General features: G+C 48.6%; 1 protein-coding gene across 1 annotated transcript; it reads left to right on the top strand.

Annotated features, from left to right (window-relative positions):
- Nucleotides 1-8: 8 nt before the first annotated feature.
- On the top strand, nt 9-27,936 carry Cacna1f (calcium voltage-gated channel subunit alpha1 F). The gene is made up of 46 exons (XM_052171615.1): nt 9-33; nt 1,642-1,910; nt 3,049-3,188; nt 3,328-3,572; nt 3,655-3,807; nt 4,363-4,559; nt 4,664-4,767; nt 6,417-6,607; nt 6,836-6,928; nt 7,046-7,139; nt 7,278-7,304; nt 7,455-7,615; nt 8,581-8,806; nt 9,662-9,869; nt 9,964-10,084; nt 10,206-10,287; nt 11,364-11,409; nt 11,929-11,980; nt 12,630-12,783; nt 12,943-13,072; nt 13,653-13,712; nt 13,863-13,969; nt 14,056-14,143; nt 14,581-14,688; nt 14,778-14,830; nt 16,623-16,769; nt 18,032-18,233; nt 18,328-18,486; nt 19,286-19,396; nt 19,646-19,729; nt 20,722-20,850; nt 21,143-21,208; nt 21,449-21,540; nt 22,097-22,256; nt 22,471-22,598; nt 22,865-22,961; nt 23,150-23,252; nt 23,550-23,651; nt 23,761-23,891; nt 24,081-24,221; nt 24,509-24,663; nt 25,453-25,560; nt 25,670-25,797; nt 25,883-25,995; nt 27,197-27,394; nt 27,641-27,936. Exons 1-46 carry the CDS (start codon nt 9-11, stop codon nt 27,869-27,871), a joined length of 5,919 nt encoding a protein of 1,972 aa, XP_052027575.1. The 3' UTR covers nt 27,872-27,936.

The raw sequence follows: 27,936 nt of genomic DNA, 5'->3' as shown, positions 1-27,936 counted from the left end.
AGAGGAGGATGTCGGAATCTGAAGTCGGGAAAGGTGAGAGCAGCCATCCACCCCTGAAGACCCTTGGAGTCACCCTGGGCTCTGGTCCACCCTCGTCCTCTCACCTACCCACTGCCCACCTGGATCCTACTCCCGGAGAAGTCTCTGGGGAACTAGAGTATCATCCCCCTCTTCCTGCCCTAGCCTCCCCTTAAAAGAGCGTCTTTGCCACCTGATCTCAGATGCACCACAACCTAGCCTATGTGTTATCCTCGATAGCCCCTAACCTTATGCATAACCTTGGTTCCCAAAATGAAACCCAGACTCGATCCTGACCCTAGCATTCACTCCACATCTAACTCCAAATCCAGCCTCACACTAAACCTTAATCTAAACCCTGCTAACCACAAGACAATCCCCTACCTCACCACATGGGACATTAGAATCCAAACCTCTCGATAGCTACAGACCTTATCATGAACTTGAAGGTCATCTAACATCTAGACGCCAGTACTGCTACATTGCAATTTCCCTGACTGTCCAGAAACAGCACCGACCCTTTCTCAAGTTGTTTTTAATTTATCTTATAAGTGTGTGTACGTGCCTGAGTTTATGTATGAGTGTCATGTGTGTGCATTGACAGCAGAGGTAAGAAAAGGTATCAGATCTCCTAGGACTTGAGTTACAGGAGACTTTGAGCTGCCATACGGGTGCTGTGAATTAAACCCATGTCCTTCGGAAGAGCACTGTGAGCTCTTAAGCACAGAGCCAATTCTCCAGGTTGAGCAGACCTTTTTACAAATACAAAATGAATGCTGAGCAGGAACACACGGCTAATGCTGCTGTACGCTGCAAAGGCTCTAGAGTCAGAATGCTTTGATTTGACTCCCGACTCAGCCGCTTCAGAAAAACTCTTTCATTTCAATTTCCTCATTTTCAAAATCATAATAATAGCACATACTAGACATTTTTAGGAAGATTGGGCTCAATTTACTCCTCACAACATCCTTACAATTCAGACAACTATTATTATCCTTCCCATTATACAGATTAGGAAAACGAAGGCTCAGGTGTAATCCCATAATTTACTCAAGGCAATACACAACTTCTACGTAGTCAAGATTTTAATCCAGACATCTTATTTCCTTCAAAGCTGGGGAATTTTAACCTGGCCAACCCATTACCCCTCTCAGAAGCTGAAACAAAGCCACAGACAGAATCTTGAAACTACAGGCTGAAAATCCCATGCAAAATGCAAACACTACTCAAAATGTATCCTTCATTTTGATCCTAATTCCAAGCCCAAGCCCTTCAAATACCCAGCCCTAAATAAAACCTCAACCAAACTCCATTCTTGTATATATCAATTGAGGCTGGACCCACTCAGATGCAAAATCCACAACTTAAAATTGACGTGAAGTTGAAATGCACAGCATGGTGATCATCTAATCAAGTCCTTGACCACTTTCCTTAGCAAAAAATCCCTCCACCCTAAACTTCATTCCAACATCAATTGTCAGCCCTCACCCATAACCCAAGCATCCCCCATCTCCCCATACCTTTGCATGTTCTTCTCCCATCAAATAGAGGGATGGGACTGAACAAGAAATGGCTATGATTGCCCTATGCTGTCCCTTCCCTGACTCCTGTTTCTCTGCACAGACACCACCCCAGAGCCCAGTCCAGCCAATGGGACTGGCCCTGGCCCTGAATGGGGTCTCTGTCCTGGGCCTCCAACTGTGGGGACTGATACCAGCGGGGCATCGGGCCTGGGGACCCCAAGACGAAGGACCCAGCACAACAAACACAAGACTGTGGCAGTGGCCAGTGCTCAGAGATCACCCCGAGCGCTCTTCTGCCTCACCCTTACCAATCCCATTCGTCGGTCCTGCATCAGCATCGTAGAGTGGAAGTATCCTGTGAGGCTCGGGGTAAGGATGGCTCACTAGGGTGTAGAAGAGTCTAGAGTCTAGAATTAAGTCAAACCTGGACTGGAGGAAGCCTGAGAGTATTAGAGACCAATGATCAAATACTTTGGGGAAAGATGTCTGGGGTGGGAGTGTAGCTCAGTGGTAAAGCATTTATTTAGTGTATTAGATGCCTTGAGTTCAATCCAAAACATGGCAGAGAGAGAGGGAGGGAGAGAGAGAGAGAGAGAGAGAGAGAGAGAGAGAGAGAGAGAGAGACCAGAGAAATGAAGATCACTAGGATCAAGAGTCTAGCACTAAGCTGGCCATACTCGCCTATAACTCAGGAAGCTGAGGCAGAAGAACTGAAAATTCAAGGACAGCCTGGGCTACATAGCATGATCGAGTCTCAGAAAACAAAAAGTCAAGTTGGGAATTTAGCTCAGTCAGTAGTGTTTCTCTAGCAGGCACAAAGCCCTGGGGTTCAATCCCCAGGACCCCACAAACTGGATATGGAGGCACACACCTGTGAGCCTTTCTCTCAGAAGGCAGAAGCAGAAGTTGAAGGTCATCCTCAACTACATAGCACAAGCTTGAGGTTTGAGACCAGCCTGAGCTACATGAGATTCTTCTCAACAATGATGATGATGATAATGATGATCATGATCATGATCATGATGATAACATTGAGGGGGAGGAGTCAAAGTTAAGACCTTGGTCAGGGAAGGGTTGGGAATGTCCAAACCTTGAAGTCTAGAATTAGCTCTGGATGGAGAGGGCACTAAGGGAATGTGGATTCTGAATGTCACTCTTCCTGGGTCCTTAACTGTGTGTGCACCTAAGGCCTTTTGATATTCTCATCCTCCTGACAATCTTTGCCAACTGCGTGGCACTGGGGGTATATATCCCGTTCCCTGAGGACGACTCCAACACTGCTAACCACAACTTGGTGAGGTCTACCCCATCCCCAACCAGACTGCAGTTTCCTTTAGAGCTCTAGCCAGACCCCACCCTTCCGGGGACTACCCTACTCCACTTTTGGTCCTGGCAAAAGCAACCCTAACCTGTGCCTACAACTCACCCACAGGGTCTGACCCTGCCCCCCTCCCCCCCCCCCCACTAAGTCCAGGCCTTCACGCCCCGCCCCCTGCTCCGCCCTCAGGAACAGGTAGAATACGTGTTCCTGGTGATTTTCACCGTGGAGACAGTGCTCAAGATCGTGGCCTACGGGCTGGTGCTCCACCCCAGCGCCTACATTCGCAATGGTTGGAACCTACTGGACTTCATCATCGTCGTGGTCGGGTGTGCATCTGCAAGGGGAGGGGCACCCCACCCTGGTTCGCAATCCAATGAATCCTGGGGCTCGAGGAAGCGACTGCTTCAGACAGGCCTCTCTGTTCAGCAGCTAAAATCTGGAATATTGACATAATTTAAACCATTTGAGTTTCCAGTCACAGAGGGTTGTGCTTTTCCGGAGAGAAAGAAGGGAAAGGGCGGGAACCAAAGCCCTGACTCCCCTCCACGCCCCATGCTCCGCCATCAGGTTGTTCAGCGTGCTGCTGGAGCAAGGACCCGGGCGGCCAGGAGATGCCCCGCATACTGGAGGAAAACCCGGAGGCTTCGATGTAAAGGCACTGCGGGCATTTAGGGTGCTACGACCACTGAGGCTAGTTTCTGGGGTCCCGAGTAAGTATACGCCCCTCACCAAGTTGGAGGAGGGGCGCCAGGCTGATGGCGGACGCGCTGAGCCTGCCCCTCCCCGGCACAGGCCTGCACATAGTGCTCAATTCCATCATGAAGGCGCTTGTGCCGCTACTGCACATTGCCCTGCTGGTGCTCTTCGTCATTATCATTTACGCCATCATCGGACTCGAGCTGTTCCTCGGACGAATGCACAAGACCTGCTACTTCCTGGGATCTGGTCAGCCAGCCCCCTTTCACACACTCAGGACACGCCCCCTGCCCTCACCTCTTGCTTCTAGAAAGCCCACTCAGTTTCTCAGGACTTGATTGCTAGGCTCTGATTCTAACCTTGTAGAGCCAAACCCATCCCTGTATTCCAGGCTCCTCCCTAAAAATCCCAGAATACAACCCCTCCCCCAGCAATGACTGTGCAGGTATCACAAGACTCGCCCACGGGCTCAGTCTGCTGCATTTAAGACTGCAAACTCCACATATCCCCCCAGAGGCATGTATGTAGACCCGTACCCAAGCCTTTTCTCTACCCTCTTTGCAAGAGGCTCTGCCCCCAGGTTCATGCATACTGACTCTTCCCAGACCCATGTTGGAAGGACTCAGCTTCCCAGTGGTTCAAATCAATTGATACTTCCAGTGGGTTGACCCGGGGAGCCCAGGGTTCCTTTTGCCTTAAAAATATCTAGCTCGTTGAAATAAATGCCCTAAGAGGTTAGGGCTTCGGGTGGCAGGAATCAGTGTGTGACTTGCTTCATAGCCCCAGGCTCCAATTTTCCTGCAGACATGGAGGCAGAGGAGGACCCGTCACCTTGTGCGTCTTCTGGCTCTGGGCGTTCATGCACACTGAACCAGACTGAGTGCCGCGGGCGCTGGCCAGGACCCAACGGAGGCATCACGAACTTCGACAATTTTTTCTTTGCCATGCTGACTGTGTTCCAGTGTATTACTATGGAAGGCTGGACAGACGTCCTCTACTGGGTGAGGTGAACAAGCCCTCACACAGCGTGGAGGCTGCACTCGCCCTTCTTCCCTCGCTCAGATTTTTCCTGTCTGCAGCACTCTGGAATATGTTCTGTCTCCAGATGCAGGATGCCATGGGGTATGAGCTACCTTGGGTGTACTTCGTGAGCCTCGTCATCTTTGGGTCCTTCTTTGTCCTCAACCTTGTGCTTGGAGTCCTAAGTGGGTAAGAAGCCTAGATATTCTCTCTTACGATCCTCCCTATCTCGCTGCCCTTTTGTGCTGCCAAATTCTCAAGCATCTTCCATAAACCCCAGCTGAGCTGGGCTTGGTAGCACAACGCTGTGATCCCTGTTCCCTGGGAGGCTAAGATAGAAGGATCTGGAGTTTAAGGCCAGCCTAAACAACTTAGTGAGACCCTGCCTCAATTTTTTTAAGTTAAAAAAAAAGTTAAGTCTGAGCACTTGTCTAGCATTTCTATGACTCAGGGCTCCACCCCTAGCACCACTAAAATAATCTGATGTGTCCCATCAGTCATTCAGACTTAAACAGCTACCTGTGGCAGGCACTGTTAGAGAAACGAAACATGAAACATGAAACCCCTGGTTTCTTGAGTATTGCATTTTCATAGGAAGATACGAATAAGAGCAACACGTGATAAGTAAATGTGTCCACATCACACACACAGATACACAGATACACAGATACACACACACACACACTATGCTCTGTGCAGAGAAAATAAAGAGGAACAGGGAGATGTTGCAATTACAAATACCCGCTTCTGGGGCTGAGGAAGTGGCTCAGTAAAGAATGCTTGCTGAAGCTGGGCATCGTGCTTCATGCCTGTGATCCCAGCCCTCAAGAGGCAGAAGCAAAGAATCTCCTGAGTTCGAGGCCAGCGTGGTCTACATAGTGAGTTCCAGGACATCCAGGGCTACACAGAGAAACCCTGTCTAAGAAAATAAAAACAAAAAGAGTGCTTGTAGAGATTTGGGCTCAGTTCCTAGCACTCACATGACAGGTCCCAACCACCTGTGACTTCACTGTTGAAGGAATCGATTCCCTCTTCTGGCCTCGGAGGGCTCCTGAAGGCAAGGGATGTTCATCCTCAGGCAGGCTCACACACATACACATAAATAATAAATACCTTTGAAAAAGAACTAACTGGGAACATTAGAGCCAAGTGTAGCATTGCACATCTGTAGCCAACATCCAGAGTCAGGAAAGATTGTAAGTTTGGTGAGGCCCAGAGCTAGTAATGAGACACTCTCTCAAAAATATATAATCAGGCCAGGATTACAATGTACAGCTGTCATCCCAGCACTTAGAAGGCAGAAGCAGGGGAATCACTTTGACTACTCTCTGTCTCTCTGTCTCTCTGTCTCTCTGTCTGTCTCTGCCTCTCTGTCTCTCTGTCTCTGTCTCTCTGTCTCTGTCTCTCTCTCTCTCTCTTTATATATATATATATATATATATATATATATATATATATATATATATATAATCAGAACCAAGCAACATGGATTTGTGAGTAAAGATGTTGTTGCCAAGTCTGATCACCTAATTTTAAGACCCAAGACTCCTTTGGTCCAAAGCCATGACACCCACTTACCACATAAATGAATAGATAGATAGATAGATAGATAGATAGATAGATAGATAGATAGATGCAATTCTTTAAAAGTCAGGAAAGACCTCTTAAGAAAGTGTTGATGGTATTCTAAGTCATCAGAACAGCTGGTGCAAAGGCTTGGAAACTAGAATGCCCTTGTCATATCCAAAGAACAATTAGAAAGCTATTGTGGCTGGGGTAGTAAAGGTAAGGCTACAGAGAGTGACTTCCTTCCATAGTCTGCTTCCCTCTCCCTCCAGGGAATTCTCCAAGGAAAGAGAAAAGGCAAAAGCCCGAGGTGACTTTCAGAAGCTTCGGGAGAAGCAGCAGATGGAAGAGGACCTTCGGGGCTACCTGGACTGGATCACACAGGCTGAGGAGTTAGAACCTCAGGACCCCTCAGTAGACGGCAACTTGGCTTCTCTTGCTGAAGAGGGACGGGCGGGCCACCGTAGGCAACTCAGTTCTGGCCCAGCTTCGTTCCTACCCCTGATGTGATTGCCCTCCTGAAACCCAGACCAAGCCTGCAGCCACCCTAGGCTTTGCTCTGAATCTGGCGCAGGACACAGAATTGCAACCCAGACTCAGATACAAAGACGCCAATTAGCTCCTTGTCCCTTAGACTTAACCTTGGTTCTGCCACCAAGCCATCCTTCTCAGTTGGAACTATCCCCCACAGGGCCACAACTGTCAGAGCTGACCAGCAGAAGGCGCGGACGACTGCGATGGTTCAGTCACTCTACCCGCTCCACGCACTCCACCAGCAGCCACGGTGAGGAGGACTAGGCCAAGAAGGGGTGGGGCAGCGCTACGGTGAGTAGACAGAGGGAAAAATCAAAAGTGGGGCCTAGACTTTGGGTCCTCACCTCTATCCTCACTTTGCCTGCAGCCAGCCTCCCAGCCAGTGACACTGGCTCCATGACAGACACCCCCGGAGACGAGGATGAGGAGGAGGGGACCATTGCCAGCTGTACACGCTGCCTGTGAGGAATCCCAGCCCTTGATCCCCATGTAGCCCAGACCCCCATTCTTACTTTAGCTTCAAACACCTGACCTCCAGTCATAGCTGCTGATTTTCTCTCAGCTGCTTATGACACACACCCTCTTCTAATCATTTCTAGAAACAAGATTATGAAAACCAAGGTCTGGTAAGTTGTGAAAAGGTTATGCAACCTTTTGGCCCCATGAACTTGAGACCAGTCCACCTCCATGGCCCATGTGACTTCTGGGCTCCCCAACCTGCCCACTGGGCTGACCTAGGCCAATCTCAATAATGTGATGAGCTCTCCTCTGCCCAGCCGCTACTTCCGCCGAGTCAACCGGGGTCTCCGCGCACGCTGCCGCAGGGCCGTCAAGTCCAATGCCTGTTACTGGGCTGTATTGCTGCTCGTCTTCCTCAACACGTTGACCATTGCTTCAGAGCACCATGGGCAGCCCGTGTGGCTCACCCAGACCCAAGGTGAGCCTCTGCCTGCCAGTTCTTTTCTTCATCCCTTGCTCCCTTCACCCCAGAAGTTCAAAGGCTCTAGGGAGTCTTTGACCCCAGATGCCTACTACCTTCCAATCCAGATGAGTGCAGAAACCTTAACCTGTCCTATCCCACCCTGCAAGCCACACTTATGTGCTACCTGCTATGCAAATCAAGCTCTAGTCTCAGTATTGCACGTGTCCAAACTCAAATTTCATTCCACTAAAACTTTATAGTACCTCAGGGCTCAAGTTGAGGGTTCTGATCACCACAGCTCTGGTGTCAAGCAGATAACCCCAGGATTCAGCTCCTGAGGGTCAGAGCAGGAAGTAGAATTCCGGCTCTTAACTTCATGCTCTTGGAACAAGTTAACCCCTCTGTGCCTCAGTTTCCCCATGCGCAAAATGGAGCCAATAATAACTACCCATGGCATGGAGTGTTGGGAGGATGAAATGAGCTCAGCTGCAAATGTTTAGCCAACATCGAGTATCAACTATTATGGTTCTTATGATCTTAAACCCAAGTTTATTATTGGTCCTGCTCCTAACCCCAAACCAGTTCAGTCCCAAAGAAATTCTAGGCTTGGAGCCGGGGTTGTACCTCAGTGGAAGAGTACATACATGTGGGAAGCCCTGGATTCCATTCCCAGAAGCAAAAACATAAGACATAAATATAAAAAAAATTAAGAAGAATACATCCTAGATGCTAACTGTACCATTGAGTATGGAGTTGTCTTGGACTCACAAAGGTTGACTCTGGTCCGCGCCTTCCTCTACGCTCTGCCCCAGCTCCAAACCTCCCACAGTTTGACCTACAGACTCACTTCAGTCCCTAACCCCAACCAAACCCTGGCCCATACTTGGCCTTCCTCCCTGCTTACCCCCAAGATCCCGCCAAAGCTCCTGCTTTCTTGAACATGTCGCCACATTACACATGCCCCACCCTGCCCCCAACAGAGTACGCCAACAAAGTTCTGCTCTGCCTCTTCACGGTGGAGATGCTTCTCAAACTGTACGGCCTAGGCCCCTCTGTCTACGTTGCCTCCTTTTTCAACCGCTTTGACTGCTTCGTGGTCTGTGGGGGCATCCTAGAAACTACTTTGGTGGAGGTGGGAGCCATGCAGCCTCTCGGCATCTCGGTGCTCCGATGTGTGCGTCTCCTCAGGATCTTCAAGGTCACCAGGTGTGTATGCATGGGGCCCAAAATGCAACCTCAACTCTACTCCCTAGCTCCGGAGATGATTCCCCCAGCCTCCTCATTCATTTAGCAAGCATCCATTGGGAGAACCTACGGCTCCATGCAGACCTTTGGACCCTAGGGAAAGCAAAGCTAGCACAGACCCTCGTGGAGAGGAGAGTCACCAGGCATAGTGCCTCCTCCATCTCCATCCCAGCTCCCAACCTGACTTTACCCCCAAGCCCCATCTCCATGTTTATCCCCCCATCCCAGGCACATAACCTCTCTAACCCCAGCCCCAACTACATATAATCCACAGGTCCACTCTCTAATCCCAAGCCCAACCCAATCTTAGTTCAGCCCTAGCTCCCAGCCCTAGCACCATCACCGAGCACCCACTGTAATGCTATTCCGGATCTTCTGGTGCCATTCCCAACTCTGATGCATCCTACTCCAGGCCAGCCACCTTTCTCCAGTTCTGCTCTCCCGAACCCCAAGCTCCTCTGTACCCCCGTTCCTATACCAACCCTTTAACCATAACCCTCTCCCAACTCCTCCAACCCCAAATCACCATGGCCCCATGCCCAGTTCATCCCATTCCCAACATGGAACCCAATTCTATCGACGCCTCCCCCGCGATTTTCACCTCCCACCATACCCTGGATGCCAACTCTAACTCCAAACTTAGCGATCCTCCTTTCCTACTCTTATCACACTTCAATCCTAAAACTCATTTCCAACCTTGGCACCACAGCCTGGTTTAACCCCGTGTGCCCCAGTGTATCCCAAACAGGAGGTCTGCCTGGCTTCTGACTCCTGACCAAATAAAGGCTAACCCTGTACTTTCTATTTCTGTTGCAGGCACTGGGCATCTCTGAGCAATCTGGTGGCATCCTTGCTCAATTCCATGAAGTCCATCGCCTCCTTGCTGCTTCTCCTCTTTCTCTTTATCATCATCTTCTCCCTGCTTGGCATGCAGCTGTTTGGGGGCAAGTTCAACTTTGACCAGACCCACACCAAGAGAAGCACCTTTGATACCTTCCCCCAAGCTCTCCTCACTGTCTTTCAGGTATGGCCTGGGCACCCTGAGATATGTACACGGGTTGGTAGGGCCTGGAGTTATAGAGGGTCCCAAGAACTTTTTGGTGACTTCCTACTCCCAGATCCTGACTGGTGAGGATTGGAACGTGGTCATGTATGATGGTATCATGGCCTATGGCGGGCCCTTCTTCCCAGGGATGCTAGTGTGTGTTTATTTCATCATTCTCTTCATCTGCGGCAACTGTATCCTCTGAGTTTTCAGGGAGTGGATAGAGCATGGTGAAAGGGGACAGGGTGAGGGTGTGGGCCTGGGCAGCACGCAGGCAAGCCGCTTCTTCATCGTTGCAACCTGAGCTCACTCCAGACATCCTGCTGAACGTGTTTCTTGCCATTGCTGTGGATAACCTAGCGAGCGGGGACGCAGGCGCTGCCAAAGACAAGGGCAGGTGAGCTCTGGCTTCATCTCTGAGACTTCCTTTCCCTGAGATCACTAATGTGGATCTCACAAACACACATCCCATGGGACTTTTTGTGCTGGAAAGCCCCAGCTCCAGATACAGTCGTCATTCATTCATTCGTTTGGTCGACACATATTCATTGAGCACACACTTTATGCTAGGCCCTGATGAAAATACTAAGGAGACAACACAGGTTGACATGCTGTCAGCAGCCAGACATGGCATGCCAGCGTGACAGCAGACAGAGCCCTTGCTGTTTGTAGTCGAGGAATGCGAGCAAAATTCAAGAACATCGATATGTAACTTCAAGAATAACAGTCAGCCAGGTGCCGTAGCCCATGCCCATAATTCCAGCTCTCAGACGCAGGGTTATCTCTTTGAGTTAGAGGCCCTCCTGGTCTACATCGTGACTTCCAGCCCTGTCATGGACTTTCTCAAAAAAAAAAAAAAAAGACTATGTTAATAAGTAGTGAAGGAGCAGAAAACAGAACAAAGCGACAGTGAAAAATGAAAGCAAGCCTTGAAGCCCATACCTATATTCCCAATACCTGGAAGGCAGAGGCAGAAGGATAGAGATTTCAAGGCCAACATGGGCTCCATACTGAGACTGGATAGGAGATGAGGGTCAATAAGATCGCTCCTTTGAAGTGGTGGCGGTGTTAACCTATCTACAACAAAACATCCGGGCCTGAGACCTAGCTTAGAGGAAGACAATGTACTTGTTTGAAGTTCTGGTTTCCATCCCCAGCACCGTAACAAGCAACCACAAACCACCAGTGAGGCAGGAACACAGCTGGGAGAAAAATGGTAGGAAATAGGGTTTACATGTTGGGAGGAAGAAAAGAACCAGCTGGGGGATGTGCTGGGTCAAGATGAGATGTTGGCTTTTGTTCTTGGTAGTGATGGGCATGGACGTGTTAGGGTTCCACGGGCTCCTTCTGGATGCTGTGAGGACAGACTATAGGCAGGAAGCCCCAAGAAAGGTCTGTCCTGACAGCAGTGCCCAGCCCAGCCTTCCCCCTCTGTTACCACCTGCAGCAATCAGCCCTTATTTCCTTGAACAGAGAGAAGAACAGTGAAGGAAACCCTCCGCAGGAGAACAAAGTATCGGTAAGTTAGAAGCCTGCGTGTGCTGGTGAGCCTAGCACTTGGGAAACAGAAGCAGGGGAGTCTCTGAGTTTCAAATTAGCCTGCTCTACATAGTGAGTTCCAGGCAGCCTGGGCTAGAGAAAGAGACTCTGTCCTTTTAAAGGGGGCAGAGGAGTTGAAGAGTCAAGAGTACTTGCTGATCTCCTAAAGGGCTGGAATTTGGCCACCCAGACCCATGTCAAGCAGATCACAGCTATCTGCAGCTCCAGGTTCAGGAGATCCAATGCCTCTGGCCTCCAAAGTCACCCGCATTCACACACACATACCCACACATGGATACACATAATTTAAAAGAATAAAACTAATTTTAAAAAAAGCCTAGGGGTTGTCTCTCCCACGTCTCCCATACCTATCAATGTGTGTGTGGCTTTAAGCCCATCCTCTGACAAACTATTTCCATGCTATCCTGTCTCTTCTATGCCTCCTTTGTGTCCCTGGTGTCTCTCCCACAATTGATGACTCCTATCTTCCTGTCTCCAGGAGCCTGGTGGAGAGAATGAGGATGCAGAAGGCTCGAAAAGTGGAGAAGCAGGCAAGTAGGCAGGTCACATGGAAGTGACAAGGACTGTCGGAGAGAGAATGCAGGCACAGAACTCCTGAGCCCTAACGGAATCCTCTCTGGCCTTCATTCTGAAGGGCAGTAGACACAATGGCACCTGCCTGTAGTTTTAACACTCAAGAAAGGTAGCAGATTTAAGGACACCTTGTGCTAAATAATGAGTTCCAGGTCAACCTGGACTTTATTAGAGACACTTGACACGATCTCAAAAAAATAAATAAATAGGGACTGGGACTATGACTCAATGGTAAAGTGTTTGCACAGCATGGGTAAGACAATCTGCCCTGCACTAATAATTATTCTGAGATGAATGAATGTGCAGCAACATTTGGGATACCAAGGTTAAATGAGAGAAATGGACACGTTATTTTACTGTGGGCCTTCTGAGAACCTTTGTTATCAAATCGCATATATGCATATAACGCTCAGTAAGCACATTCACCGGCCTCTTGCTGTCTCCCGGCACTGTCCTGAGAGCTGTGCATACCATATTAAACAAAACAGATGTAAGAAACCTTCGCTGAGGGGCTGAGATTCCAGGCAGGAAATGAAAGGAGTTTGTCCCGTAACAAGCACAGTTCCAAGAACTTTCCATTGAGTTTTCTCATTGCTCTTTCCCCAGCACCAGACATGGAAGAAGAAGAGGAAGAGGAGGAGGAGGAGGAAGAGGAAAATGGTGCAGGACATGTGGAACTCTTGCAGGAAGTTGTACCCAAAGAGAAGGTGGTACCTATCCCTGAAGGCAGTGCCTTCTTCTGCCTCAGCCAAACCAACCCGTGAGTGCTAGGAATGGCAATAGGGCAAGACAACAGGGACTGGACAGGTGGGGAGCCCTGGAGCTACCCAGGAGGCAACGGGGCACAGATGTATTCCCTGGGGCCTCCCAGGAAACACCGATCCTGGTTTCTACTCACTGCCTTTTCTCCACTCCCCAGACTTCGGAAGGCCTGCCACACTCTCATACATCACCATATCTTCACCAGTCTCATCCTGGTGTTCATCATCCTCAGTAGTGTGTCTCTGGCTGCTGAGGACCCCATCCGAGCTCACTCCTTCCGCAACCATGTGAGCCCATGGCTGGGGGGCTGGGAGGAACTCACAGAGGGCATTCTCCTGGGCACAAATCTAAAGCCAGAGTAGAGAGAAACCAGAAAACGCCTCACTGGACTGGAAAAGAGGATCAAAAATGGTGGCAGCCATTTCCATACTCTGAGAAGTGTGGGTTAGGGGACAGGGGATAGGGGAAACATACTCGCCAAGGTCAAACAAGCCAAGGGCACTTATGTATCTGGGCAGACAGAGTAGTCTAAAGCTGAGCCCTCATCTTGGGTGGCCAAACCTTTGGCATGTCTAACAGTCTTTCCTGATGCTGAGGAGGGAAAGCAAGGCTTACTCTGAGGTGCACAAGCAAGCTGGCGTGGTCGCACCTGCCTGGATTTCTAGTCCTTGGGAGGCTGAAGCAGGAAGATTACTGCAACTCTGAAGCCTGGGCTGCAGAGTGATGCCTTGTCTCAGATAGATGATTGATAGATAGATAGATAGATAGATAGATAGATAGATAGATGAGAAAAAGAGAGAGACACACATGCCTACTAATAATCCCCATTAGTTATGACAGTGTTCCTCCTCTTTCTTATGTTCCCAGATTCTGGGATATTTTGATTATGCCTTCACCTCCATTTTCACTGTGGAGATTCTACTAAAGGTGATTACTGGACCGTCAGCCATACCCGCAGTTGCCCCAATCCATTCTCAGCCCATTCCTACCACCTATCTGTCTGGTCTCTTCCTCCGCTCTTACCCATCAGCTATATCCTCAGGTCTGACACTTAATCCAATGTAATCTGATCCCCAGATGACAGTGTTTGGGGCCTTCCTGCATCGAGGCTCTTTCTGCCGTAGCTGGTTCAATCTGTTGGATCTGCTTGTGGTCAGTGTGTCCCTCATCTCCTTCGGCATCCAGTGAGTGACACCTCCCCCTGCCCACCCCGCTCCTCCCAGAACCAGGACCAATCCCTAATTAGGGCCTGAAAACTTCCCCTCTCCAGCTCCAGTGCCATCTCAGTTGTGAAGATTCTCCGAGTCCTTCGAGTCCTGAGACCTCTCCGAGCCATCAACAGAGCCAAGGGACTCAAGGTAAGCCCAGTTCACCCAAAACCCACATGACCCAGGGCCTGGGTCAGAATAACTGATCCAATTGACTCTTGCACAAAGACATGACTGACTGCATGCAGCCTGAACCCAACATGTGACCACGTATTCCTCCCTATTGGCCATGTGTGTGATCTGACCCATGTTCCTTACAAGTGACAACGACTACATTTTTCTAATTCATGTCCTTGGCAAGTGATTACATATCCTTGCCTAGAAAACCCTTATTCCTTGTTGATACCATACATGCTATGGTAATAATAGCTATGGTGAATGCAATTCCACCATAGTACTTTTTGACCATTTATTCCTGATCACACATCTCTGACTTGCAACCACATACCCCTGGCCCAAGTCCTCAGGCTGTATTCATCACGTATGGCCTGTGATGCCCATCGGTCATGTGTGTGGGTGTTTTGCAGCACGTGGTGCAGTGCGTGTTCGTGGCCATCCGGACCATCGGAAATATCATGATTGTCACCACCCTCTTGCAGTTCATGTTTGCCTGCATTGGTGTTCAGCTCTTCAAGGTGAGGGAGATCCAGAGGGAGGTCGAGGCAAGGGTCAAGGTGGGGGTGGGGTGAAAGGTGAACCTGCTTGACACACTTCCTCCCTATAGGGAAAATTCTACAGTTGCACTGATGAGGCCAAACACACCCTGAAGGAATGCAAGTGAGTATTTGAAGCCTCACCCTCTACTGAATCCAGAACCCTTCCCAAATCACAGAGAGAAATCCAGACCTCCCTAAGGTCCCTGAAGCATCTTACAGCCTCTTAACAAGACCTCTAAATATGGCTGGTTTCCTGAAAGTCCCCAAGACCTTCAAACTTCCCTAAATGCCTCCAAGATTATATCCCAGACCTCCCCTCTAATTGTCTAGGCTCTCATATCTCAGCAAGCCCTCAAAGTACCCCCATAATGTTACCTTGCCCACATTTTTTTCAGTTTACCTACATACCTCCCCAGAACTTCTTGCAATTTCCTGCTCTAAATGCCAGCTTCCATCTAGAGATGTTTGCAGATGGAGGTGGTTTCAAGCAAACACCATGAAGCCAGGAATCCCTGACTCAAACCCACTTCATGGCACTTGGAGGCGTTGACACACTCACACTTTGCCTAGCCCTTGTTAGATCACCTGGAAACTAGGGAGAAAGAGCATGCCTGTTTCACAGGGCTGTTAAGAGAAGCAGAGAGAAGCCAGGCGGTGGTGGTGCATGCCTGTGATCCCAGCACTCTGGGAGGCAGAGGCGGGTGGATTTCTGAGTCTGAGGCCAGCCTGGTCTACAGAGTGAGTTCCAGGACAGTCAGGGCAATACAGAGAAACCCTGTGTCAGAGAGAGAGAGAGAGAGAGAGAGAGAGAGAGAGAGAGAGAGAGGAGGGAGAGGGGGAGGGGAGGGGGAAGGAGGGAGGGAGGGGAAGAGAGAGAGAGAGAGAGAGAGAGAGAGAGAGAGAGAGAGAGAGAAGCAGAGAGGCGGTGCATGCAATATGTAAACACAGCAAAGTGCCTGCATGGTGAGCTGGCACAGTGCCTGGCATAGATAGAGTCAGTGCTAGGACACTTTGGCCACTTGGAGAACTACTATCCCCTGAATGGCAAAAACGTTCAATGACAGTGGTGACAGTGAAACTGTGTTCCAGAGATTAATTTTGGTTGTTGTTGGTTTGTTGTTTGTTTTTCTTTCTTTGTTTCTTTTTTCTTTTTGCATTCACGTATTTATTCATATGGGGAGTACGCAAGCCACTTGCGCATGTGTGGAGATGAGAGAAGAACGTGAGAGAAATGTTTCTTTCCTTCCACCATGTGAGTTCTGAGGATTGGGCTCACATCATCAGGTTGGAAGCAAGGACCTTTATCCATCGAGCCATTTTGCTCGCCCTTGTTTGGTTTTTGAGCCTTGATCTCAATATGTCTCAAGCCAGCCTTGAAACTCTCAAGATAGCTTTAAACTCACAAGTTTCCTGTCTTCTGCCACCTGAGTTGCAGGGATTATAAGCATGTGCCACTATGCCTGACTTGATTTGGTGTCTGTCTGTCTTTTGGTTTGTTGTGAGACAATGGTCTCAGTATGTAGTCCTGGCTGACCTGGAAATCACATAGACCAGGCTGCCCTCTAATTTGCTAAACTCTTCCTGCCTGTGCCTCACAAATAATGGGGTTATAAACGTGTGCACCACCATGATTCACTGTCATTTATTGACTTACTCCATCCTTGTGACAAATGGGAAATGGGTTCTGTTAGTAGCCTTGCTTTTTTTTTTTTAATAAAAAGCAAAGACAAAAATCAACTAGACAGAGATTGAATGTTTACAATAACCCAGTCAGGAAATCAAAGGGCAGGCTGTGAGGGCAAGCTGTCTAGGTACACCCCTATGCCCTGCTCCATCCATAAGGTTCCTAAACCCTTTGCCACCGCTCCTCATTTCTCTTCCTCTCCCATCTAACCTGTCTACAACACCCACAGGGGCTCCTTCCTCATCTACCCTGATGGAGATGTGTCACGACCTTTGGTCCGGGAGCGGCTCTGGGTCAACAGTGATTTCAACTTTGACAACGTCCTTTCAGCCATGATGGCCCTGTTCACTGTCTCTACCTTTGAAGGCTGGCCTGCGTGAGGGGCAGGGCCTTGGGGATGACAGGACACTGGGCAGATGGGTCTAGATAATTCCTGAGAGCACCTGGGAATGGATGAGAGTGTGTCTTAGGAATGTAATGAAAGTCTCAAGACTGGATAGGGTTTTCTTTCTTTCCTTTTCCCATTTTCCAATGCCTGAAAATTGAACCCAGGTTTTGTATATGCTAGGCAATGATAGCCCATTAAGCTACATCCCTACGGCCTATTTTCTTGAGTCGGGGTTTTACCACATAGCCTACTTTGATCTCAACCTGATGATGCTCCTTCCCTATTCATCTGAGTACTGAGATTCAGGTTTGTGCCACTGTCTCCAGTTGGGTATAGCTTTCTAGAGACTGGTGAATGTGTTAGAAGCTTGGACAGGGATTTCCCAGAACCTTGCTAGGGATTTATTGGGACTTTGGAGAAATGTCTGTAGAAATTGAGGAAAGGTTTCTGAGGGAATAGGTGAAAATCTAGAAAAGGCTAGGTGAGCATTACAAGGGGTTAAGTAGAGGATGGGGAAATTCAAAGGGAGTTCGCTGAGGAGATGCAGTTCAGAAGTTTAACAAAGAGCTACAAAAGCTTTTGATATTTACTGGGTGGATTTGAGCAGAGCATTCAAGACTGTAGGATTGGGTTCCAAGATCTTTGGAAGCTTTTGGGGAGTTCTGGAAAACCACATTGGGGAGATGCTCCAGAACCTTACATAAGGGGAATAAAGGTCTGCAGAAACATAGAGGATTTTGAAAGGTAATTGATTGACATCTGAATAGGTTTCTTTTGAGGGCTGCATAGGAGTCTTTGAAGGTTTCTTGGACAGAAGGTTTGGATCCTGGCCTACATAGTTGAGTTCCAGGACTGCCAAGGCTACATGATGAGACCCTGTTTTTAAAAAAGGAAAATAGGGGGCTGGAGAGATAGCTCAGTGGTTAAGAGTACTGGCTGATCTTCCAGAAGACCTGGGTTCAATTCCCAGCAACCACATGGCAGCTCACAATGTCTTTAACTCCCATCCAGGGGATCAGACACACAGACATACATGGAGGAAAAAAACCAATGCACATAAATTTTTTTTAAAAAAAGGAACAAACAAACAAACCAAAGATGTAGGCCCCTTTAAAAGCCTTGTGTGAGTCTCTTTGTGGATGTATAGAAGTCCAAAGTAATTAAGTTGTAAATTTAGGGGGTTTTGGAGATTTGGGGGCTGGGAATCCCCTGAACATACCCTCACTTCTACCTCCCACTGTCTCCCACAGGCTTCTATACAAAGCCATAGATGCACACGCAGAAGATGAGGGCCCCATCTACAATTACCATGTGGAGATATCAGTATTCTTCATTGTCTACATCATCATCATCGCCTTCTTCATGATGAACATCTTTGTGGGCTTTGTTATCATCACATTCCGTGCCCAGGGAGAGCAAGAATACCAAAACTGTGAACTGGACAAGAACCAGGTGACCTCTCATTCCTGACCCACGCCCACCAAACTGTCTCCCCTCTTGCCTCGGGAGCCTCCCCTGCTCACCCATGTTCTATACCGCTCTGCAGCGCCAGTGTGTGGAATATGCCCTCAAAGCTCAACCACTCCGCCGATACATCCCCAAGAATCCTCATCAGTACCGCGTGTGGGCCACCGTGAACTCTGCTGCCTTTGAGTACCTCATGTTTCTGCTCATCCTGCTCAACACGGTTGCCCTAGCCATGCAGGTCTGCTGAACCCTCCATCTTGATCATTGCCAGACATTTGTTCTCTTCACACAATCTCTTTGAGAGCTATTAAGAATGCATTAGTCTGCAAGTAACAACATACCCCCGCCCCCCCCCACAACACACACACACACACACACACACACACATCTGCCTAACTCTCGGAGCCTTAAGGTAGCACATTTGGAACCTTTCTTCAAATCTAAGGCCAAAGCCTGCATTCTGCTTTTAAAGATTCTGGAGTGTTAGAGCAATGGTCCATGACTGTTGCAAGTTGTCACAGATTGTAAAAGGCACTCCAGACTCGGATTCTAAGATGAAGAATGTCGTGCAGCCTAGAGTTGGTGTAGTTTGCTTATTTGCCGCAAAAGTTGAGAAACACTAATGTAGGGTGCCTTCCCATTGTTGGCCAGTGAGCTAGGCTCTATTGATCTTCCTGCTGCTACACCATTCCACTGTAAGTTGGTTGTTGCATTGTGGTCACAAAACAACTAACTAGTCCAGACATCAATACCACACCTAAGTAGGAAATAAAAAAGCAAGTTGCATCAGGCAGCAATTCTTGCATATTTTAATGAAATATTTTTTCTCAAGGAAGCTGTCAACCAATAGATTTATGTTGATGCTTCATTCTCAGAATGATCCTTGCCTTAATGCAAGGCACTCTGAGAATCAAGACCCAGTTTTGTCGGACACAGTGTTTCCAATCCACAGTCTCCTCAGCTCAGGTCAGGGACTATGTGTTTGTGTAGAGTGTGTCTCTGCCTTAGGCTCTGTCCCCATCTGGTTTTCCTCGTAGCACTATGAGCAGACTGCTCCCTTTAACTATGCCATGGACATCCTCAACATGGTCTTCACTGGCCTCTTCACCATTGAGATGGTGCTCAAAATCATCGCCTTTAAACCCAAGGTATGCCCTAGACCCACACCCTATGAATACTCCTTTTTATGGGAAAAGCACATTCCATAGCCTGGTGGAGGGGAGGTGGAGGGTAGCAACCAAGTAGTTATAAGACTAAGTAATGAGAGGGACCCAGGTAGAGGCCATCTGTGGTCCAAGCCAAGCCCTGCCTCCTCAATAGCATGTATCCATTACTGGTCCCCTACGCTGCTCTTCTGGCTAAAAGAGCAGAGCACACTGCTTTCCTCTTGTCTACAGCATTACTTTGCCGATGCCTGGAATACATTCGATGCTCTTATTGTAGTGGGCAGCGTAGTCGACATTGCTGTCACAGAAGTCAATGTGAGAACTGATTTTGTACTAACCCTTCTATCCTCTCCCTAGAGCCTGCTCTCACTCGGGTAGACAACTCCCACTCACATCCTCCCCAGTCCTGAAGACAACACTCCTCATTCTAGATACATCTTTTTTTTTAAATTTCAGTCCTTGATGGGCTCTGCCAACATACCCCTCCCTCTAACCAGCTAACCAGCTCCCCAATTTCATTTTGTAGCCTACACAGTTCTCTGCTCTACTACCTCCCAAAATCCCCCCCCTTACTGTTTCTGTTATCTTTTTCATTGTCTCTTCCCCATTCCAATGGCTCCATCAACTCCATTGACACCTGCTTTGGCTCCATCATCCACCTGACTACTTCGTTGGCTCCATATTGTTCACCAACTCCATCTCTCCTATACTGGCTCTTTCCCGGCTCTGTTACCACAACTGACTACATCATTGGCTTCATCATTCCATCCAATGGGTACTACATGGTAATAACCTTGATGGACAATGCTGCCAATTGCATTTCTGCATCACTGGTTTCTCCAATGATCACCCATTGTTCTCATTTCCATGATGCTTTGCCCCATTGTTTCCTTCAATGTCTGTGCTCTACCGTGTCCTTTACCTGCCCCCTTCATGTCCACCCCATAAAACTTTGTCTACAATCATCTCTATCTAATACCACATAACCTTTCCCATGATCCCCTGAGTATGCACCATCATTTCCCCTTGTCCATTTGGGCATATGATTACATCATCTCCTTTATCATCTCTGTTTTGCCCATATGTTCCACCAGAATGGAGGCCATCTTGGCGAGGTAGCTTCTCACCCCTAACAGGATTTTTTTTTTTCAACCATCCCTCCCAGCCCAAGAATCCTTAGAACTACCCCCTGACCACTCTTGGGCCTGGGTTCTGAGATATTTGGGAACTGGGAGGGCCAAGGCATGAGGCAAAAAAGCTACTAGAGCTGATATAAACTGAGCACCCCACTACATCCCTAACTCCAGAGTTCAGAGGACAGCTCCCGCATATCTATCACATTCTTTCGCCTCTTCCGAGTCATGCGGCTGGTCAAGCTTCTCAGTAAGGGCGAAGGGATCCGCACACTGCTGTGGACATTCATCAAGTCCTTCCAGGTAATTCCCCATGCAGAACTACAGCTCCCACTCTTCCATACCATTTTTGACCTACCATTTCCAACTTTCTCTCTGTCTCTGCACTCTCAATTCATAACGTGCCTCTAGCTTCACTGACTTTAACTTATTCTATTTAATATTGTGTCCACATTTGGGAGACACATGTAATTCAAGAAACTTTGAATGTAGACTCTATCTCCCAGCAGACCCAAGCTAGGGGAGAGAAGTGCATTCTGGGATTTATAGCTCTCTGGCTGCACCTGAAATATCTATCCCCTTCCCATTCTCCCAGGCCTTGCCCTATGTGGCACTTCTCATAGCAATGATATTCTTCATCTATGCAGTCATTGGCATGCAGGTAAGTGGAGACCCTAGAGAATAATTCTTCTGTCTGACAGACTTGGTAGAAATAACCCCAGTGTGGAGATGGAGGGGTAGAAAGATAGACAAACTAGATGACCCTGGGTAAGTCTGCATGTGTGAAATGGGCTCATTAGTAATTGCTTTCAAGATTCTAAGGCTCCCTTAGGTGTCAGGGACTATGAAGCAGATGGGAACACAGGTTCACTCCCGGCACACAGCCTCTGTATGTCTATAGATGTTTGGCAAAGTGGCTCTTCAGGACGGCACGCAGATCAACCGAAACAACAATTTCCAGACCTTTCCACAAGCTGTGCTGCTTCTGTTCAGGTGATAAACTCCCACTTCCCTGCTGCCTTGCCCCTCAGAATACCTAGGGTACTCAAGCACCCGCTATGGGCCCCAAGATGGCTAAGCTATGGAAATATGAGGGCAGCCTGAGTTCCACATACGCAGAGGCCTTTTCTGGCTGTGATCTGAGGGGGTCTTTCAAAAATATTCTAATCTAAGACATTCTTTTTCTGGCTGTAAGATGTGCCCCCTTTTTAGGCCACAGTGCCCTAATCTGTAAGAGATATTCTATAACTGCCATTATCATGTCTGTCTGTCTGTCTGCCTATCTGTCTTTGTCTCTGTCTCTGTCTCTGTCTCTGTCTCTCTGTCTCTCTCTGTCTCTCTGTCTCTCTGTCTCTCTCTGTCTCTCTCTCTCTCTCTCTCTCTCTCTCTCTCTCTCTCACACACACACACACACACACACACACACACACAGCAAATAAATGCAAAATGTAGCCCCTGATGAGAGTAGGCCATCCTCTCCCTCCCCTGTACTTGACCTGACTTTATAGTCCCTCCTTCAGAATACTACCCCTCTGTGACCCTCCCCCAGGTGTGCCACTGGTGAGGCATGGCAAGAGATAATGTTAGCCAGCCTTCCAGGAAATCGATGTGACCCTGAGTCTGACTTTGGCCCAGGTGAGGAATTCACCTGTGGGAGCAGTTTTGCCATTGTCTACTTTATCAGCTTCTTCATGCTCTGCGCCTTCCTGGTAAGAACCGTTTCCCATGGCCACTGTCACTGCCATGGGGGCTGGCCCTGAGTGGTTCTGAGATATCCAAATGGCTTGGGAAGCTCAACTCTTGACAACACTGCCCCAACAATAAGATCAACCAAGGAGGTTGTGAGCCAATATCCGTATAAGATCATCCCAGCACCTATCCACCCCCAAAACTCTTTACTTAACTCTGCTCATTGACCCACAGATTATAAACCTCTTTGTGGCTGTAATCATGGATAACTTTGATTACCTAACCAGAGACTGGTCTATCCTTGGACCCCACCACCTCGATGAATTCAAGAGGATCTGGTCTGAATATGACCCTGGAGCAAAGTATACCCTCTAATATCTTACCTAGAATCCTAGGGATAGTGTGCTGCCCTCCATGGCCCCTTAGTTCCAGAACTTCAGATTGACACATTCCATCACCCATCAATAACAGGTTTCTAATAGCCTATCCTCTGCCCGCCCCATCTGTGCTCTCCCCTCAAAGCCTTATAGTGTTGGTACTGATTAAGGTAATGATTTGCTGGGGATGGGGCTTAAGAAAGCCCTAAAGGAAGACTGTTAATCCAGTCGCACCTCTCTCGCTGCCCCAGGGGCCGTATCAAGCACTTGGACGTGGTTGCCCTGCTGAGACGCATCCAGCCCCCACTGGGATTCGGAAAGCTATGCCCACACCGAGTGGCCTGCAAGGTCTGTTTGCCTGCCCACCCCCTCACCTGCCAATCTCCCAGAAGGCTCTATACTCTACGGCAAAACAAAGGGACTTGCCTTTGGTAGGGATGGGCATATGACTACATCTACAAAGGTTTCTACCCTAGGCATTCAGAGTATACCTAACATTTTTCCCAGAGTGGGTTTTATGTCTCTGGTGTTTACAGAGACTCGTGGCAATGAATGTGCCCCTCAACTCAGATGGAACAGTGACATTCAATGCTACGCTCTTTGCCCTGGTGCGGACATCTCTGAAGATCAAGACAGAAGGTACGGGAGGGGAGGGGAGGGGAGGGAGGGAGGGGAGGAGTGAAATAATCCCTGGGGAGGGTTGAGGGAACAGATGCAAAGAATGACAGACACATATTTCCTAAGTCTGAACCTCAAAATGGCTGACTGGTTTCTCCAGGCTTACCTCCATACCTTATCTGATAGGCGTGAAGTGAAACTTCAGGTGAAGCTTCAAAGCAAAGCCGTGTAACCACCCCACCCCACCCCTGCCCCCAAGCAATGAGGAGCAACTTCTATACTTCTGTTTCCCCTGCCCCATACTCTCCTGCCTTGCAGGGAACCTGGATCAAGCTAACCAGGAGCTTCGGATGGTCATCAAAAAGATCTGGAAGCGGATAAAGCAGAAATTGTTGGATGAGGTCATCCCCCCTCCCGATGGTAAGCTGCCCAGCCCCAGCCCCTTGTCTACTATCTGCCAAGATTATTGCTGGGAGGTAGTAGCAGTGTGCAGGACCCCTGTGTAACTTTGCCCTCTTTCTTGCCCCAGAGGACGAAGTCACTGTGGGGAAATTCTATGCCACGTTTCTCATCCAAGATTATTTCCGCAAATTCCGGAGAAGGAAAGAAAAGGGGCTACTAGGAACAGAGGCCCCAACGAGCACGTCCTCTGTCCTTCAGGTCTGCAGGACAGGGCCATGGGTGGCCATGTGTATGGAGGCTGACCTCCCTCATGATCCCCTGAGACCCATGTCACAGAGGAAGAAACAGAGCCCTGGCACACACACCTTTGCACGGGAAGCAAGCTGGTAGAGGAACACTTTAGAGCAGGAGCTACACATTTCCTTCTTTTTCTTTCCACTTCCACAGGCTGGTCTAAGGAGCCTACAGGACTTAGGTCCTGAGATCCGACAGGCCCTCACCTATGACAGTGAGGAAGAAGAGGAGGAGGAAGCAATGCGTCAGGACGCTGAGGAGGAGGAAGCTGAGAATAACCCAGAAACATACAAAGTGAGGAGAAGTTTTTTAGTCCCCTCCAAAGCTCTTGACTGTCAAAAAAAAAAAAAAAAGAACTAGCTCCCTCAGACCTCAGACCCCTAATCAAATTACATACTATGTCTGGGAGAAGCCTCCTCTACAATGGAAAACTATTCAATACCTTTCACTGGCTGTTGGAAAACAAGACCCAGATTCAGCCCGTAGGGAGTGATGGTCCCTGTGGACCAGTGAGCGAAACACTGATCAAGTAACTTAGCCATTACATCGATGAAACACTCAAGCCAAATGACTTTCCCCAGGATTCCATAGACTCCCAGCCCCAGGCTCGAAGGAACTCCAGGATCTCGGTGTCTCTACCTGTTAAAGAGAAACTTCCAGATTCTCTCTCAACTGGGCCTAGTGATGATGATGGAGTGGCTCCCAGTGTGCTACAGGCTGGATCCCAGCCCCACAGGTACGGTCAAGCCTGTGGGGAAGGTTGTGAGAATGGAGAAAGATTAGACACCATGCTGGGTGACATAGGAGAAGGGCCAGTGGCCTTCAAGAAGAAATTTGGGAAGGAAAGAAGTGTTTCTTTTTCTTTCTTTCTTTTTTTTTTTAATTTTTTTTTTAAGGCTTTCGAGACAGGGTTTCTCTGTGTAGCCCTGGCTGTCCTGGAACTCACTCTGGAGAGACTAGTCTGGCCTCGAACTCAGAAATCCACCTGCCTCTGCCTCCCAAGTGCTGGGATTAAAAGCGTGTGCCACCACTGCCCGGCTGAAAGATATGTTTCAAGGGTTCGATTGTCACATGTGGTGGGTGGGCCACAGCATTGATGCCAGCACTCAAGAGATAGAGGCAGTGGGGAATCCAGAGCAAGGCCATCCTTGGCTATATAGTGAGTTTGAGACCCTGTTTAAAAAAAAAAAAAAAGACCAAGACAAATCAAGGACTCAAATAGGAATAAATGGTAACAAGAGAAATATGAAAGAGAATAGCAAGAAACTATGAGAAACCCAGTGCAAAAGATTAATGCAAATCAAGGATCGTGACATATGCCTTCAATCTCAGCACTCAAGAGGCAGAAGCAAACAGTTATCTGTGAGTTCTCGGCCAGCCAGGACTACATAGTAAGATCCTGTCTACAAGTAACTATAAATCCTAGTGTTTGTACAGGGGATGGGGCAGGCATGGGATGAGAGGAACATGGAACCAGATATCGGGGGCTAAGACCTGGTCTAACTAATATGTACCGTTTCTCCAGGAGAAGCTCTGGGGTTTTCATGTTCACTATCCCGGAAGAAGAAAGTACTCAGCTCAAGGGAATTCAAAGGCAGGACAATCAGAATGAGGAACAGGAAGTCCCTGACTGGTACACTGGCCACCCCACGTGGGCTATGCAGGAGAGGGCAGGAGCATTGGTATCCCAACTCTGAATCCTCCCATACCTCAGTTCACTGCTAGCTCTGCCTTCTCCACAGGACCCCTGACCTGGATGAGCAGGCCGGGACCCCCTCAAACCCAGTCCTTTTACCAACTCACTGGTCCCAGCAACATGTAAACGGGCATCATGTACCACGCCGACGTTTGCTGCCTCCCACACCTGCAGGCAAGCAGAAAAATAGACCCTATGAAACCCTAAAGGCTAACAGAACAGAGCAGAAGAGGGATTTCCGTTGTCCTTTGCCCACCAGGTCGGAAGCCCTCCTTCACCATCCAGTGTCTGCAACGCCAGGGCAGTTGTGAAGATTTACCCATCCCAGGCACCTACCATCGTGGACGGACCTCAGGCCCAGGCAGGGCTCAGGTGAGGAAAAGGGATACTGTGGCCTTTAGGAAACTAGCATCTGAGGTTGAACCTTATAAACATACTACATTCCAGGGCCTTCAGAAGAATGGGGCGCTTGAAGGAACGTTTATAATCACCACTGTGCTTGTGAAATGGGTTTGCTGTCCCCCTATTACTCTGAAGTAATGGCTCCCATTTCTTGGTTAGTCACAAAGCCAGCAATCTCCAGCTATCCTCCTGTCTCTGCTTCCCTTACTGTTAGGGTTACAGGCATATGTGGGGGATCTGGATTGCTACATGTGTCATGGGCACTTGGATTGGAACTCTAGTCCCCATGATCGTGCAGAACATGCTCTTGACTGCTCATTGCCCTCTCCAGCCACCCCCCCACACACACAATTGGCATTTAAATCCCAGGTTTTAGAGTCAGATATGACGGCCCATACCGGCAATCTTATCACTTGGGAAGTAGGCACAGGAGGATTGAGAGCTTGAAGCTATTGTCAGCTACATATGGAGTTGAGGCTAGCCTAGGCTACATGAGAGACTGTTTCAAACGAACCAAAACATCTAGATTGGGTGGCTTGTGTCTATAATCCCAGCCCTTGTGAGACTAGTACAAAAGGATTGCTGAAAAATGAAAGCCAACCTAGGCTATGTAGTAAATTACAGGCCTTGATAATAGAGAAAGACCCTGTCTTAAATAAATAAATAAATAAATAAATAAATAAATAAATAAATAAATCACACATGATGCTTGCACCAAAACATCTAGATTGGGTGGCTTGTGTCTATAATCCCAGCCCTTGTGAGACTAGTACAAAAGGATTGCTGAAAAATGAAAGCCAACCTGGGCTATGTAGTAAATTACAGGCCTTGATAATAGAGAAAGACCCTGTCTTAAATAAATAAATAAATAAATAAATAAATAAATAAATCACACATGATGCTTGCAAACGGGCCCTTCCTATACCCTGACATAAATTCCAGTGTGGAGCTGGGAATGTAGCTCAGCAGTGAAGCATTGGCTTGGCATGTTTATGGCTCTGGCTTTGATCCCCACAAATAAAGAAGTTGTTTATCTGTCCTCTGACCGACACCCATCCATGCGACTCCAGTTGTGTCTAGTAGAGGAGAGGAACCGAACTCACAAGAGTGAATGGAAGACTCTCACACTCACCCATGCTTACCCATCTGGTGTTTGTTTGTTCTGACCCAGGGTTCCTGGGCAGCCCCTCCTCAGAAGGGTCGACTGCTATATGCCCCTCTGTTGTTGGTGGAGGAGTCTACAGTGGGTGGGGGATACCTTGGCAAACTCGGTGGCCCACTGCGTACCTTCACCTGTCTGCAAGTGCCTGGAGCTCATTCGGATCCCAACCACGGCAAGAGGGGCAGTGCTGACAGTTTGGTGGAGGCTGTGAGTCCAGATGGGTGTGGGAAAAGGGGCTGGGGTAGAAGGGGCAGAGGGTGGAGCTGGGAAAGGAGGACCGAGAATGGCCAGACTCTGTGTTGAGCATGTGGAACTACCTCCTCTCAGCATACTGTACTTGATCCTGTCCCCCCTGCGAGCTGCATGCGTGTCATTTATTCACAGTGGTCTGCGCTGTGCACATTGTGCCATTTGATCAACACTAATCCCACTTGGACCACCCTCCCCCCCCAGGTGCTCATCTCTGAAGGCCTAGGTCTCTTTGCCCAAGACCCACGATTTGTGGCCCTAGCCAAGCAGGAGATTGCAGATGCATGCCACCTGACCCTGGATGAGATGGACAGTGCTGCCAGTGACCTGCTGGCACAGAGAACCACCTCCCTTTACAGTGATGAGGAATCTATTCTCTCCCGCTTTGACGAAGAGGACCTGGGAGACGAGATGGCCTGTGTCCATGCCCTCTAAATTCTTACCCCTCCTCTACTGCTCAATAAACTCTCTGCCCTTCCTTCCCCCAGAGGGAGGGCAAG

This window comes from Apodemus sylvaticus, chromosome X (assembly GCF_947179515.1).
Source record: "Apodemus sylvaticus chromosome X, mApoSyl1.1, whole genome shotgun sequence".
NCBI lineage: Eukaryota > Metazoa > Chordata > Mammalia > Rodentia > Muridae > Apodemus > Apodemus sylvaticus.
The sequence above is the reverse complement of the archived record's forward strand: the minus strand, read 5'-3'. Positions and strand labels throughout refer to the sequence as shown.